At 38.2% G+C, this 13,942-nt stretch overlaps 1 protein-coding gene across 2 annotated transcripts in view; it reads left to right on the top strand.

Moving 5' to 3' along the window:
- Cenpi (centromere protein I) overlaps nucleotides 1-13,325 on the top strand; it is a 57,476-nt gene extending 44,151 nt beyond the window's left edge. For both annotated transcript variants that reach the window (XM_074062627.1, XM_074062628.1), the window contains exons 20-21: nucleotides 9,960-10,001; nucleotides 10,679-13,325. In XM_074062627.1, coding sequence (XP_073918728.1) covers nucleotides 9,960-10,001; nucleotides 10,679-10,816 — 180 coding nt within the window. In that variant the 3' untranslated portion in view covers nucleotides 10,817-13,325. The remainder of the gene's footprint in view (nucleotides 1-9,959; nucleotides 10,002-10,678) is intronic.
- Nucleotides 13,326-13,942: the final 617 nt, after the last annotated feature.

Raw genomic sequence — 13,942 nt, 5'->3', positions numbered from 1 at the left:
TGCTCAGAATGATGTTCTCCAGTTCCATCCATTTACTTGCAAATGATAAGATTTCATTCTTCTTCATGGCTGAGTAAAATTCCATTGTGTACAAATTTGGGTTATTATTCCCTTGTCAGATGTATAGCTAACAAAGATTGTCTCCCATTTTGTGGGCTGCCTCTTCAGTCTGCTGTTTCCCTTGCTGTGCAGCTTTTTACTTTCACATAGTCCCATTTGTCAGTCCTATCTCTTAATTGCTGAGCTATTGGAGTTCTATTCAGCATGTTACTGCTTATTCCTGTATGTTCCAGTGTTTTCCCTATTCTTGCTTGTTGTAGTTTCAGGTCTTACATTGAGATCTTTGATCCACTTTGAATTGTTATTAGTACAGGGTGGGAGGGATCTAGTTTCAGTCTTCTACGTATGGATATCCAGTTTCCCCAGCACCATTATTGAAGAAGCTGTTTTTTCTTTTTTTTTTCATTTTTATTAGCATGTATTCATTTTATAGGGAGAATTCATTGTGTCAATTCCCAATAGCATCCACCCTCTCCCCCAACCCCTGTAACTCCCTCCCCACTCCCACTTAAAGCAATTGCAAGAGGTTTCATTTTCTATTTCATGTATGTATATGAAGCCCATCAACCATATTCCCTCACCTTCATCTCCTTCATTCACCCTCCCCTTTCCCATAAGTACCCCCCTCACACACACACGCTATTTATTTCACAGTCCTGTCTTTCATTTTAATTCCAAAATCAATGTTCAAAAGGGTTTCCAGAAGCTGTCTTTTCTCCAGGGTATGTTTTGGGTTCCTTTGTCAAAAGTTAAATGGTTGTTATTGCATGGATTTATCTCTGGATCTTATGTTCCATTGGTTTTCATGCCAGTACTATACTGTTTTTATTGCTATGGCTTTATAGTGTAGTTTGAAGTCAGGTATTGTGATTCCTACAGTTTTGCACTTTTTTGCTCAGGATTGCTTTGGCTATTTGAGGTCTTTTGTGTGTCCACATGAACTTTAGAATTGACTTTTCTATCTCTGGGAATAACATCATTATAATTTTGATGGGATTGCATTGAACATATAGATTGCTTTTGTTAGTATAGCCATTTTCATAATATTCAGTCTGCTGATCCATGAGCATGGGAGATCTTTCCATCTTCAGAAGTCTTTGATTTATTTCTTCAGTGATTTATAGTTTATAGAGTGATTTATAGTTTCATTGTAGAGGTCTTTCACTTCCCTCTGTACTTTTTTTTGCTGTCAAGTTCTTGTTTTATTCCATTGTGGTCTGATAGAATACAGGGAATTATTTCAGCTTTCTTACATTTGCTAAGACTTGCTTTGTGTCTAAGAAATGATCTATATTGCAAAAAGTTCCATGGGTTGCTGAGAAGAATGTGTATTGTATAGTAAGCTGGATGAAATACTCTGTTGTTTTCTGTTAAGTCCATTTGGTCTATAGTATCAATTAATTCTGAGCGTTCTTTGTTGATTTTTTTTTGTCTGGATGACCTATCTCTTGGTGAGAGTGGAGTATTGAAATTCCCACTATTATTGTGTTGAAGTCTATCTATGCTTTTAAATTCATTAATTTTTTTAATGTATTTGGGTGCACCAATGTTTGATGCAGGTATGTTAAGAATTGCTATTTCCTCTTGATGGATTGTTCCCTTTATTAATATTTAGTGATCTTCATTGTTTCTTCTGACTAATCTTGGTCTGGAATCTGCTTTATCAGATATGAGTATTAGCTACTCTTGTCTGCTTTCAGGGTCTATTTAAAATGCTTGATAGATCTTTTCCACCTTTTCACTATCAGCCAATAGTCTTTGTCAGTGCAGTGTATTTCTTATAAGAAACAAATGTGATTAAATCTTGCTTTTTTTGTGGTACTAGGGCCTGAACTCAGGGCTTCATGCTTGCTAGGCAGGCGCTGTACTACTTGAGCCATACCCTAGCTCTGGCTCTTGCTTTTAACCCAATTTGCAATTCTATGTCATTTGATTGGGGAATTAAGGCCATTCACATTCAGTGTTAATATTGAAAGGTATGTAGTATTTCCAGTCTTTTTTTTTCCTAATGTTTACTTTCCCCCTATTCCTTGTTTGTTGATTTACTTGATTGGTGGAGTTTATTCTTTCATGCACTTTCTCAGTAGTGTCTATCTTCTGTGTGTAGAATTCCTTTAAGTATTTTCTATAGTATTGGTTTGGTGGTCATGAATTCGTTTACATTTTGCTTTTTGTGGAAAGTTTGTATTTCTACTTTAATTATGAAGGGTAGTTTTGCTGAATAGACTAGCCTACATGGATAGCTGTTTTCTTTCAGGGCTTGAAGTATGTCCATCTTGCATTTATAGTTTGTGTTGAGAAATTTGCTGTTATTCTGATCGTTTGCCTTTATATTTACCTGTCACTTCTCTTCTGCAGCTTTCAATATTCTTTCCTTGTTCCATATATTTAGTGTTTTAATTATAATGTTTCTGGGCATGTTGTTTTCTGATCCTGCCTGTTTGGTGTTCTGAAAGCCTCCTGTACCTGGATGTCCCTCCTTTTCTTGAGATTGGGAAAGTTTTCTGCTATTATGTTTATTGAATAAGTTATCTATGCCTTGAATGTGCATCCCTTCTCCTTTTATACCCATGTTTCATAGTTTTGGTCTGTTGATGGTGTTCCATAGGTCTTGCATATTCTATTCATATTTTCTTAGTAATTTTTCATTGTCTTTGACTGATTCGTTGTCCTCTACTTTATCTTCCATCCCTGATACTCTATTTTCAACCTGCTCTACTCTGTTAGCCAGACTTTCTATTGTGTTTTTATTTGGCATGTTGAGGTTTTCATTTTCAAGATATCAATTTGATTTTTTTCAGGATTTCTATATCTTTATTGACTTTCTCTTTTATATCCTGCATTGTCTTTATTTCATTCATCTGTTTGTTTGAATTCTCTTTGAGTTCAGTTAGTTGTTTGTTTGTATCCTATTTGAATTCATTCATTTGCTTATACATCTCCTGTTTGAATTCATCATTTTTATTAATTGCTTTTTTGAGTTTGTTGGTTGACATTTTTCCTTCATTATTGTTTGAGGTTTTTATTATGGAAGTTGCTGGCTCTTGTGGGAGAGTTGTTGCCTTGTTGCTTCATGTTTCTGCATTGGGATTTATGTATCTGGGGTCATTTTTGGTTAGAAGTTCCAATTCCTTTAGTTGGGGTTTCTGAAAGATTATTTAGGAATGAGTAGTGGCTGGGTTGTGATGTATTTTCTTGTCTCTACACTGGAGTGTGTGGCTCAGTAGTCAAACATTCAGCTTCATTTCTCAATATGCTGGATGCCACCTATTCCATACAGGGAGAGAAAGCTTAGCTGCTAAAGGTATCACAGTTAATAAACCACAGCCTTGAGATTATAGCAATCCCTAAAGAAATTCAATCACTGCTGCTGTTCCAGTATCTTTAGAGGTATGTTGGAACAAGAATAAATCTTTGTGATCTAGAAAGGCCCAAGATAATAAGGGTGATTTGTAATGGGGAGCAGATAGAAAGGGTGATTCTAATGGATAATACAAGGTATATGGTCTTATAAGGCAGAAAAAGGTGGAGGCTAAGCTTAACAGAAGGAGTTAATGAGAAAGGGAAAAGAGACAGTTAATATTGTGTTGAGGGAGAAAAGAGGAAGAGAAGCAGAGAGAATTAAATAGACAAATATAAACAAGACCCCCCCAAAAAAGATGATCTAGCAATCTATTTACCAGCTGACAATATAGGTAACCAAGAAGGATCATGGGTGGGTACATAGAAATAGAATTCTAGAAAGCAATTCTAGGTGCGAGGGGGTAGTATAAATGGGAAGGGCAATAGGAAAGGGAAGGGGAAGAAATGAATTAAGACTGAATACTGGAAGGGCATGTTTTGTGACTCTCTTACAATGTCTGCAGGAAGAAAGAGGGGGAGAAAAGCAGAACTAGAGGGGAAAAATGGGAGAGAGAAAGTGCAAAATTACCCCCACTCAGATATGCAAAAGAAAAAGAAACAAAAAACAATACAAACACATAAAAAATCTAAACATCAAAAGCTTAACAATGACACAACATTGGATACCTGACTCTGAAATGGTGTCAGTTTACCCCAGTTCTTTTTCCAGTGCTGATGTTAGGGAGAGAATTTGAATATGTAAATATTATCTCCAGTGAAGGATTCTGGAGTTTGGGTTCTCAGTTTGCCAGTCTCACACTGTCTCCCCTTAACTTGTAGCTTTCCCCTCTCCAAGCCCCCAACTACTCACAGGCTATTGTAATCTGGACATAGTTTTGTGTCTGCTCTGGTGGCACACCAATGCAGTGTGAGAGGAAGTGCAGGCAGGCAGCTCCCAATGAGGAGACATTCCACTGCACTTTCTCAGATGGGGTTTGTGGCCTGGCAGCAGTGCCCTGCTGGTCCTAAGGACTGTATTTTTTGTCACAGGATGGTTCAGTTGGCTGTTATTTCTTACTGGTTACTCTGACTCTTTGCAATCCATGCACCAGATGCATCACGTGGGAGCTCCCACGTGGCAACTTCTGGGCCCTCAGTGGAGTCCCTGTGCAGAGTACTAGGGTTTCTTGGCATAGAGAATCATAGACATAGTGGGTAGGGTCTCAGCAGGACTGGGGGCAAAACACTCCAGTGTGGGGTTTTGTGCAGGAAGGGGAGATATTTTGGGTGTGGAGGAAGATGCAGGCAGGGCATGTACACAGGTCTCAGGGAGACTTTAGGCAGAACACTCCAGGAGTGGGTAGGAAGTTCTGGGCACAATGAGGGATGCCTGCTGTGAGCGCTAGGCCTTGGAGGGGCTGTGGGCTGACAGACATGGGCCTTTGTGTGTCTGGTAGGAACTTCTGGGCGCAGTGAGGGACCTTGCCCCATGCGCCCCAGGTGTGAGACTGGGGCTCTGGGGAGGTGGTCTGTGGCTCCTTGCTGCCCTGATTACCTTTGACTCCTAGGGTATTGATTCTGTGCAATTCTGCAGGGAATTAGATTTGAGGATTGTTTAGTAGGGAGTGCCCGTGAGGAATGCTGGGTGGTGTCACTCAGTCACCATCTTGCCTCTTCCTAATTTTTTTTTTTTTTGAGAAAGGGTTTCACTCACTGTGTACCCCAGGCAACCTTGGAACTCACTATGTACCCCAGATTGACCTTTAACTTACAACCCCCCTGCCTTGGCTTCCCAGATGCTGGGATTATGGGCATGTGCTCATTTTTAATTTTGATAACTACTACAAAGGTGTGAGTGACTGGGGAGTTCGCAAGGATGAGTGGTCAAGGAAGACCTTCTTGAGAAAGATGATATTTGATCTGAGATTCTTCTAAAAGATGAGAAAGAGCCAGTTTAGAGGAAGAGCATTCCAGGTCATACAACAGTACAAGTCAAAAGATTCAAGGAAAATGATGCCAGTGTGATTTAGTGCTTAACTAACAAGAGGGGAAACTGAAGGAAGAAAGCTCGGAGAGATGCTGGAGCCATCCATCTGACAGGTCTGTTCAAGAGTACAATGGAAAGATTTTTAAGCAGAGTCATAATATGTTCTGAGTTGATATTTAATAGCGATCACGGGCTTCTTTCTGGAAACTAGGTTCTAAGAAGAGGCCCAAGTGGAAGCAGGGACACCAACCTGGAGACTGTTGCTGGACAATAGATATTGATAGTGATTTTTATACCGGTAGAGTGGAGATGGATAGAAATGGACTGCTCTGAGATGTATATTTAGAGGTAAAGGAGAGGACTTTTGATGATAGCTCGATTAGAAGTGCGAATAGGAAAAGGACTTTGGGTTTTTTTTTTTTTCAGTTGAGCCACTGAGTTGATTTGTGATTCCATTTATTAATAAGAGCAATACTGATGAAAGAACGAGGAGAGGTTATTTTGCTTATGGGGAATGATGAGAATCATGTTCTGTTTGACTTACTTAAGCTTATGATGCCTGTTAGGCATTCAAGAAAACAATGTTATGAAGACAGTTTGAAATAAGGGCTTAGAGCTCAGGAGAGAGGTTGGAACTAGAGAAATAATAAGGAGTTCATCAGCATGTACTATATTTCATCAATTCCCAAAACATATTTTTTCACTTTCTAACTTCAGAGATCAGGATGCATCTTGTGATCTTTGTCAGCCAGACAGCAATCATGATGTAGTTGTCATTTGCTCTTTAAGTGTGCACAGACGGGTTGCCAGAATCAGACTTTGCAGAATGAATGTCAGCAATTTGGGAAAACATTCTGAGACAGTATTGGAGCACTGCTTTATCTGCCCCAAACCAAAACATTTGGGAGAAGAGAAGCAGTGACTCATACATTTTATGGACTTTCTTGAAGCAGAAGCCAAGCCAAAAATACATTTGACCCTTGGTATCCACAGAGGATTGTTTTCATACTCCCCTGAGGATAACAAAATCCATAAATGCTGAAATCCCTTATATTTGTGTGTGTGTGTGTGTGTGTGTGTGTGTGTGTGTGTGTGTAAAGTATTTATTTATTTATTTTATTTATTAGGCAGTACTGGTGGTGTTTGAACGCAAGTCCTCACACTTTGCTAGGTGCTAGGCAGGCACTCTACCACTTGATCCACTCCGCCAGCCCTTTTTTGTGTTAGGTATTTTTGAGATAGGGCCTCATGAACTATTTGCCTGGGCTGGTCTCAAACTGCAGTCCTTGTAATCTTTGCCTCCTGAGTAGCTAGGGTTACAGGTGTCAACCATAGGCGCTGGCTTGAAATCCTTTATATTAAATGGCAGAGTATTTACATATAATGTATACATACCCTCTCATATACATATGTTCCTTGACTTAGGATGAAGTTATGTCCCAATAAAACCATCATAAACTTGAACGATCTTAAGTTGAAACATTGTTAATTTGGAGACCATCTGTATTTAAAATCATCTCTAAATTGCTTATACAATATACTTATTTATGTATAATTACTTATATATTAATCATCTCTTACATACTTATCAAATACCTAACATAATGTAAATGCTATGTAAATAGTTGTTAGACTGAATTGTTTAGGTGATGATGACAAGGATGTTGACATGTTCAGTTCAGACACAACCATCTGAACTTACTACATAGTACAGTAACAAGATGCAAGGTGAATAGCGCTCAAGCAATAAGTGCTGGAGGGAGACTGAGGATCTGGGCAATGGTGGGAAGCTATGGCAGGGTATGACCATACATCAGTTCAGCCACATGGCTTTAGCGTAGTATAGCACACAGCAAAGTCAAGTTTTGTGAATTTTCTGAAATATTTGTCCAAATAGTTTTGATCCAAGGCTGATTGAATCCATAGATGTGGAACACGTGTATACAGAAGGCTGACTATAGTTAGCTTTACATAATTGGGACTCCAGCCCCAGGAGCTGTTATTTTCATAAATTCTGCATCACCAACACTATGGCATAGAAATACTTCTGCTACTGTAATTTGTTTATATTTACTATCAGACATTTGTAAAAATGATATAAGAATATCTACACATCTCTTTTTATGATTAAACATGAAATTTGCTTCTGAGATTCCTGGTGGCCTGAGAACATGATAGGTTATATAGACCTCATTCCTGGAAATTATAAACACCTGCTAGTTTTTCAGGCACATGTACTTCTAGTACCCCCCCACACACGCCCTATTCTCTTTCTTTCCTTCATAGCTAATTTCAGTGTTTTTTAAAATACATTTTCCTGATTATAAAAGTAATAGACATTTTAAAACACAGGAAAACGTAAAATTTAAGAGGTTCCCCTATATCTTTGGATATTTTATGTTTCTTACCTTTCTTTTTGCATATAAATAATATGTATTATATATCACAAATTTATAACCATATTTTCTTAGCCTGTTTTTTTTTTATTTGATCCATTGTAAACATTCTTCCATGTCATTAAAACTTCATTTAGGGCTGGTGGCATGTTCAAGTGGTAAAATGCTTGCCTAGCAAGTATGAGGCCCTGAGTTCAAACTCTAGTACCACCACACACACTAAAAAACCCTTCTTTCAAATATTATGCATATTGACTAGAACGATATCCCATCATGAAGACATATCATAATTTATTTAACAATCTTGTTGCTTGATATTTACATTGTTGCCAATATGGCTTTATGAAGGAACAATTATCATTTTTGTACCTAAATCTTTGTCAGTAGCTCTAATTATTTCCATTGAGTAGAATCTTGGAAGTGAAAAATTTAGGTAAACACTAAACCACTGAGCTACATCTGCAGCCCAGAATGATCTATACTTGATGCCTCCATACCCTTCTTCCTTTTCTGCTCAGCCCAATGAAATCTGGCTTTTGCCCCTCAGTCCCTCTGAAAGGCCCTCATGCAGGAAAATTCATGGAACTAAAAATTACCATGTTAAGCAAAATAAGCCAGACCCAGGAAATACCACGATTCCTCTCATATGTGGAATTTGAAAAATCCCATGCATGTTTTCCAGTCCCATCTTACTTGACTCCTCGATAGCACCTGCGTTCTTCCTCACAACTCTATTTCTTTGACGTTTGAATCTTTGTCTTTCTTGTTCCTTCTCCTGGATCTTTACCACATTTTCCTAGATTCAGGAATGATTTTGGCTGCCTGTGATAGAACACCTCACTAACAGTGACAAGTGAATAAGGACTTATTTTTCTTATACATAAGAAGATGAAAAACAGCTAGTGAAATTGGTTTTATAGTTTACTGATACTAGGGCCAACATCTTTGAGATTCTTTTGGCTTATCTGGCATGCTTGTTGTCTTAAGATCACAATGTAGCTGTTACAGCACCAGACATCATATTCATATTCAAGATATAAACATAATATGGCAACTTCTCTCTCTTTGTATACTTCTTTTGTGTGTGAGATAGTGTGTCTCGTTTCAGTGTTTCAGTTTCTTATTGCTATAACAAAATACCTGGCATAAAGAAAAGGAGGAAGAGTTAATTTTGGCTCACAGTTTTGGAGGTTTCAGTCTGTTTAGGCCCATGGCAAGGCAGAAACATCCTGGTGAAAGGGCACGGCAGAGGAAAGCTGCTCACCTCACGGCAGCCAGGAAGTAAATAGGAGTCTAAAAACACTTTCAATCATTATAAAATAAAACTTCTAAATATTGAAAGGCATTGCAGGGCTGGGAAAGTAGCTCAGTAGTGTAGCGCTTGTCCGACATGCACAAGGCCCTAGATTTGATCCTCAGCACTGAAAAAAAAAGGTCATTGTGTTATATAAGTTTAATTTTCAGACCTTTAGACCTTTCTTAGTCATTAAAAAAGCATTGTGAGCCAGGCACTGGTGGCTCATGCCTATAATCGTAGCTACTCAGGAGGCAGAGATCAGGAGAATCGAGGTTCAAAGCAAGCCTAAATAGTCCCTGAGACCCTATCTCAAAAATACCCATCACAAAAACGGACTGATGGAGTGGTTCAAGGTGTAGGCCCCAAGTTCAAATCTCAGTACCACAAAAAAAAGCATTGTGTTATAGAATTTATGGATCCTAAGGCTCAGTGAAATGCAGTAGGTAATAGCAAAATGATAGGTAATAAGTAAAGATTTAGAGTTTCATAGAACCTACTGTGTACACAGCCTACTTTACCAAACTCCTTTTCATCCTTCAAGACTCAGTTTAAGGAACACATTCCTCAGAAAAAGCCTTCTTTAACATCCTCCACCTCTATTCTAGTGGTTAAGTGCAGAATAAAACAAGGCCATAGATTAGCTAAATGGTGCTCACTTTGCCCATGGTGATTTTATTTTCCCTCTATTTGTGCCTCTCAGGAGAAGGAAATACAGAGAATTATAGTGGGTGCTATTCTAAAGGTACTCAAGAGTGATGGTAGGAGTAGAACTTAGCAAAATAAATCAGAGAATGAAGAACCATCTTAATTTTCTGGTGATTTCTGCTAACCAAATATTTTCTTCTCCGTGTCTCCCCACTTCATTTTTTTTTTAAAGGAAAGCCCAGAAGAAAGGACAATAAACATGAGCGCTATTCGGGTAAATACATTTACTTTCATCATGGTCAGGTTTTTCGTGTAGCTTAATTTCATCAAGAAATTTTGTCACTTTACTCTTTTCCCAAGTCTTGAGCCTGTTGCCTCTACAATGTCAATGTGAAATGTTTGCCTTGTGAATTCATTCCAGTGACTTTTATATGAGTTTATTGGCACACACCTTCATTCTTCTCTGGAATATAACTCTTCATAGTTTGACTCTTGCTGTTGTGACCATGCATGGTCTCATTTAATAGTAGTTACATGTATATAAAGTATGACTGTAGTGAGACTGATTTAACAAAACTCTGTACAATTGACTCATTATTATAGAAACTCTTGCTGTGTATATCTTATAGGCAGTAATGAAATAATATCTGCTCCTGTGCTACCTATTTTAGATGTAAATTTCTAGAATATGGGAACAATGGCACATTTCCATTTCATAGTACTTTGTTCATTTGAACAGATAACTTTTTTGCCAATATAATGAAAGGGACTTGAGTACTTTCTGGTTTGAATGTTACTTGGTGACTCAGTTCTAGTTATGAATTTGGCCCTTCTGAACTAATTCCTGTTATATGCATCCAGGATGCTGCAAACTTTTCCTAGGGAAAGAAGAGGAAGTAGAGAATAAGTACACATATTTAATAAGTAACTTTCCTTTTTCTGTGCCTGCAGGAAAAGAAATGGAACTGGTATTTGGAATATTTATTTTCGGAAGGGTTACAAGGCTTGAGACTTTTCATAAGAAGTGGTATTCTTCGTTTTTCGGTCCCCCAGTCAGAGAGCAAAACCACAATGATGAACATTAAATGAATGTTGACATAAAGTGAGCATGCCGGACTAAATTCTTTCTCATTGCTGAAGAGGCCAAGTAGCTCAACTTGAGTTTCCGTATTTGTTTCACAAACTGACTGCCATCTTCAAGGACTACTTAGACTGGCCTACTAGTAAAAAGTGACCACTTCATTATCAGGCTCTGCCTTCCACCAAATTACACGTGAAGAGACACATATGCTTTATGGTGAGATTTTTCACATTTTGTGATGGAAGAGAACAGGTAATACACAGTAGCAATTAAGCCACAGATATGCTCGTGCAAAATACTCTGCCGCCTCTGTGAATCTCCAAGGGAACTGCCATTTTTCTTACATGAACAGTAGCATCAGCACCAAATGCATAGGATATAATTCATATGATTCTAAAACCCCTTAGTAGCTAATGGCTTTCTGGGCCTTCACTGGTGGCAGTCCAATGAGGAAAGGAAGTGGGGAGGATCATGTGGGGATGGTAAAGACGTTTCTGTTTATATTGGTTCAATTTCATGAAACTACTCTATTTTATTTGTTTGAGTGTTTATATGTGTCTATATATCCAGTTTTTAAATATTTAGGCCTAAATAAACTAACTGCCACTTTGCTTTTAGAAGTAATTCTGAAATTAAAAAAAAATTGTAACAGCTAGAAAATTTTTGCATTAGCACTGCTGAATAACTCTTTTTAAATAAAATTCATATCATTTTAGAGGAATGAAGTTGAATTTGTCTTTAAGGAAACATTCTTGTGGTTCCTTTTTTTCTTTCCATTAAAACAAAAGCTATATTATCAGATAGTGCTCAGACTACAAATCCCATTCATGCATTTATTGAATCCATTAATATTTATTGCATTCTTACTATGTGCTAGGTTCTTCCACATACTGGTTATACAGCTTTTATGGCATTCACATTCCAAAGAAGACAGACAGTAACAATATAAGCAAATACATAATATTAAGTGCTATGTATAAAATGCAGGAAATAGGGACAGAATGTGGAGAGGGTTGCTACTGTAGATAAGCTGGTTAAAGATGGTCTGTTTGATGAGGGACATAGGCAGAGACCCTAATGAAGTAAGCATATTTGCCACGTGTCTACCTGGGGAAAGAGCATTCTGAGCAGAGGAAGGGCAAGCGGAAAAGCCCTAAAGTGTTAACTTGCATGGCCAATGAGTCTACAGCAACGTGATTAAGAGAGCAGAGTGGTAAGAAATGAACTACAAGAGAAAGCCAGAGACAATCTCCTGAAAGGTCTGGATAGCCTTGCATAGATATACATATTGAAGGCATTAGAGAGATTGAGGAGAACCTGTATGAAGTATGGAATGTAGCATGAAGGTTAGAATGAAGAGGATGAGGGGAAAGCAGAGACCAGTTAGCTTATTACAGTGTTCCAGGCAAGAGTGTTGAGCGAATGTCATACATGATGGGGGGTGGTTAGAAGTTGGTTCCAGGCTCTGTTTTGAAGGTAGAGAACTTAGAATTTGCTGGTAGCTTGATTATAAGGAGTAGGAAAGAGAGGAGTAAAAGACGTCTCCTAGATTTTTGACCTGAACAACTGAGTGAAATCTAAGATGCAGAGATGGGCATGCTAGAGGAAGAACAGGTTTGGTGAAATGTGGAATTGAGTTCTATTTTGTATTGAGGATGCTGACTAGGCAATTGGATAGCTAAGTCTAGACTTAAGGGTACAATTTAGAATTGAAAAGTTCAATTTGTGACTCATCAGGAAATAACCATGACGTTGAATGAGATCACCTAATGCAGTCAGAGAAGAGATGTGTCAAAGACCGAGCCCTGGGCTATGCCAACATTAAGAACTAGAGGAGAAGAGGAGGTACCAGCAAAAGACTGAGAAGGACTTACCAGTGAGGTAGAAAAAAACTCAGGAGACTACTATGCTGGAAGCCAGGTAAACAAAGGTTTCAAAAGGGCAGGAGTGTTTCTGAAGCATGTTCTCACATGCAGAAGCTTAAAAGGTTGGTCTCCTAGAAGAGAGAATAGTGGTTACCAAGAATCTGGGAAGAGTACGGGTGGGTTGGAGAGAGGGTAGCTAACGGGTATAGAGGTGCACTTGGATAGGAGGAATAACTTCTAACATTCTGTAGCACCTGGGGGTAACTGTGGTTGCCAAAAATTAATTGTGTATTTCAAAATAGCTACTAGAGAAGATTTTGAATGTTCTCCAACACAAAGAAATGGTAAATGTTTGGGATCATGAATATGTGTTACCCTGATATGATCATTGTATATTTGTATTGAAATATCATACTGTACTCCATAAATATGTACAATTACTCTGTCAAGCAATTCTTTTAAAAATGAGATAATAAAGTCAGAAAGGTGATTTCCTCCAAAAAGGAATATTTAATGATGTGGGATGTTGATTGTGCAGCTGGGAAAAAGCTCTTGCTGCTTTGCAGTAAATGTGACAACTTCCCCCATGGGTGACCTTTGTCCTTTAGAGACTTCTCTTTGTTTTTAAGTTAGTACTCCAAATAACTTTCCATACTGTTTTTCAAAACATATTTTTGTCCTAAAATCATGTAAAACTTTTGGTTGTGAGAAAGGATTTGATTATTTTTCATGCTCTTTTCCATGAAATTGAGCCTCTAACAATCTTCATGTCACGGAAGAAACTTTTCTAAAATGATTTTTTTTTTTGGTGGTTCTGGAGTTTGATCAAACTCAGGGCTTTGAGCTCACCAGGCAGGCTTGAGCCACACCTGCAGCCCTTTTTGCTGTGGTTATTTTGGATATACGGTCTTGTTTTTTGCCCAGGCTGGCCTGGACCATGATCCTCCTATTTTAAGCTTCCCACTGCCTACTGGAATGATAAGCATGCGCCACCAGGCCCAGTGTTTTTCCTTTGAAGATGGTGTCTCAAAAACATTTTTTCCTAAGCGGTCCTTGAACCACAATCCTCTCAAGTAGCTGGGATCACAAATATGAGCCACTGGTACCTAGCTCTAAAGTGAAATTTATATTCCAGGAATAATTTTGTCTTTTCCTTCTGATTCTACTGATTCCTTGGGTTCTTTTTTCCTTTCTCTTTTCTTGATCAATTTTTAATTGACTCAACATTACATATATTGCTACACAAGTAAGGTAAGTTTAGTTATTTGA

This window comes from Castor canadensis, chromosome X (assembly GCF_047511655.1).
Source record: "Castor canadensis chromosome X, mCasCan1.hap1v2, whole genome shotgun sequence".
Classification (NCBI taxonomy): domain Eukaryota; kingdom Metazoa; phylum Chordata; class Mammalia; order Rodentia; family Castoridae; genus Castor; species Castor canadensis.
The sequence above is the reverse complement of the archived record's forward strand: the minus strand, read 5'-3'. Positions and strand labels throughout refer to the sequence as shown.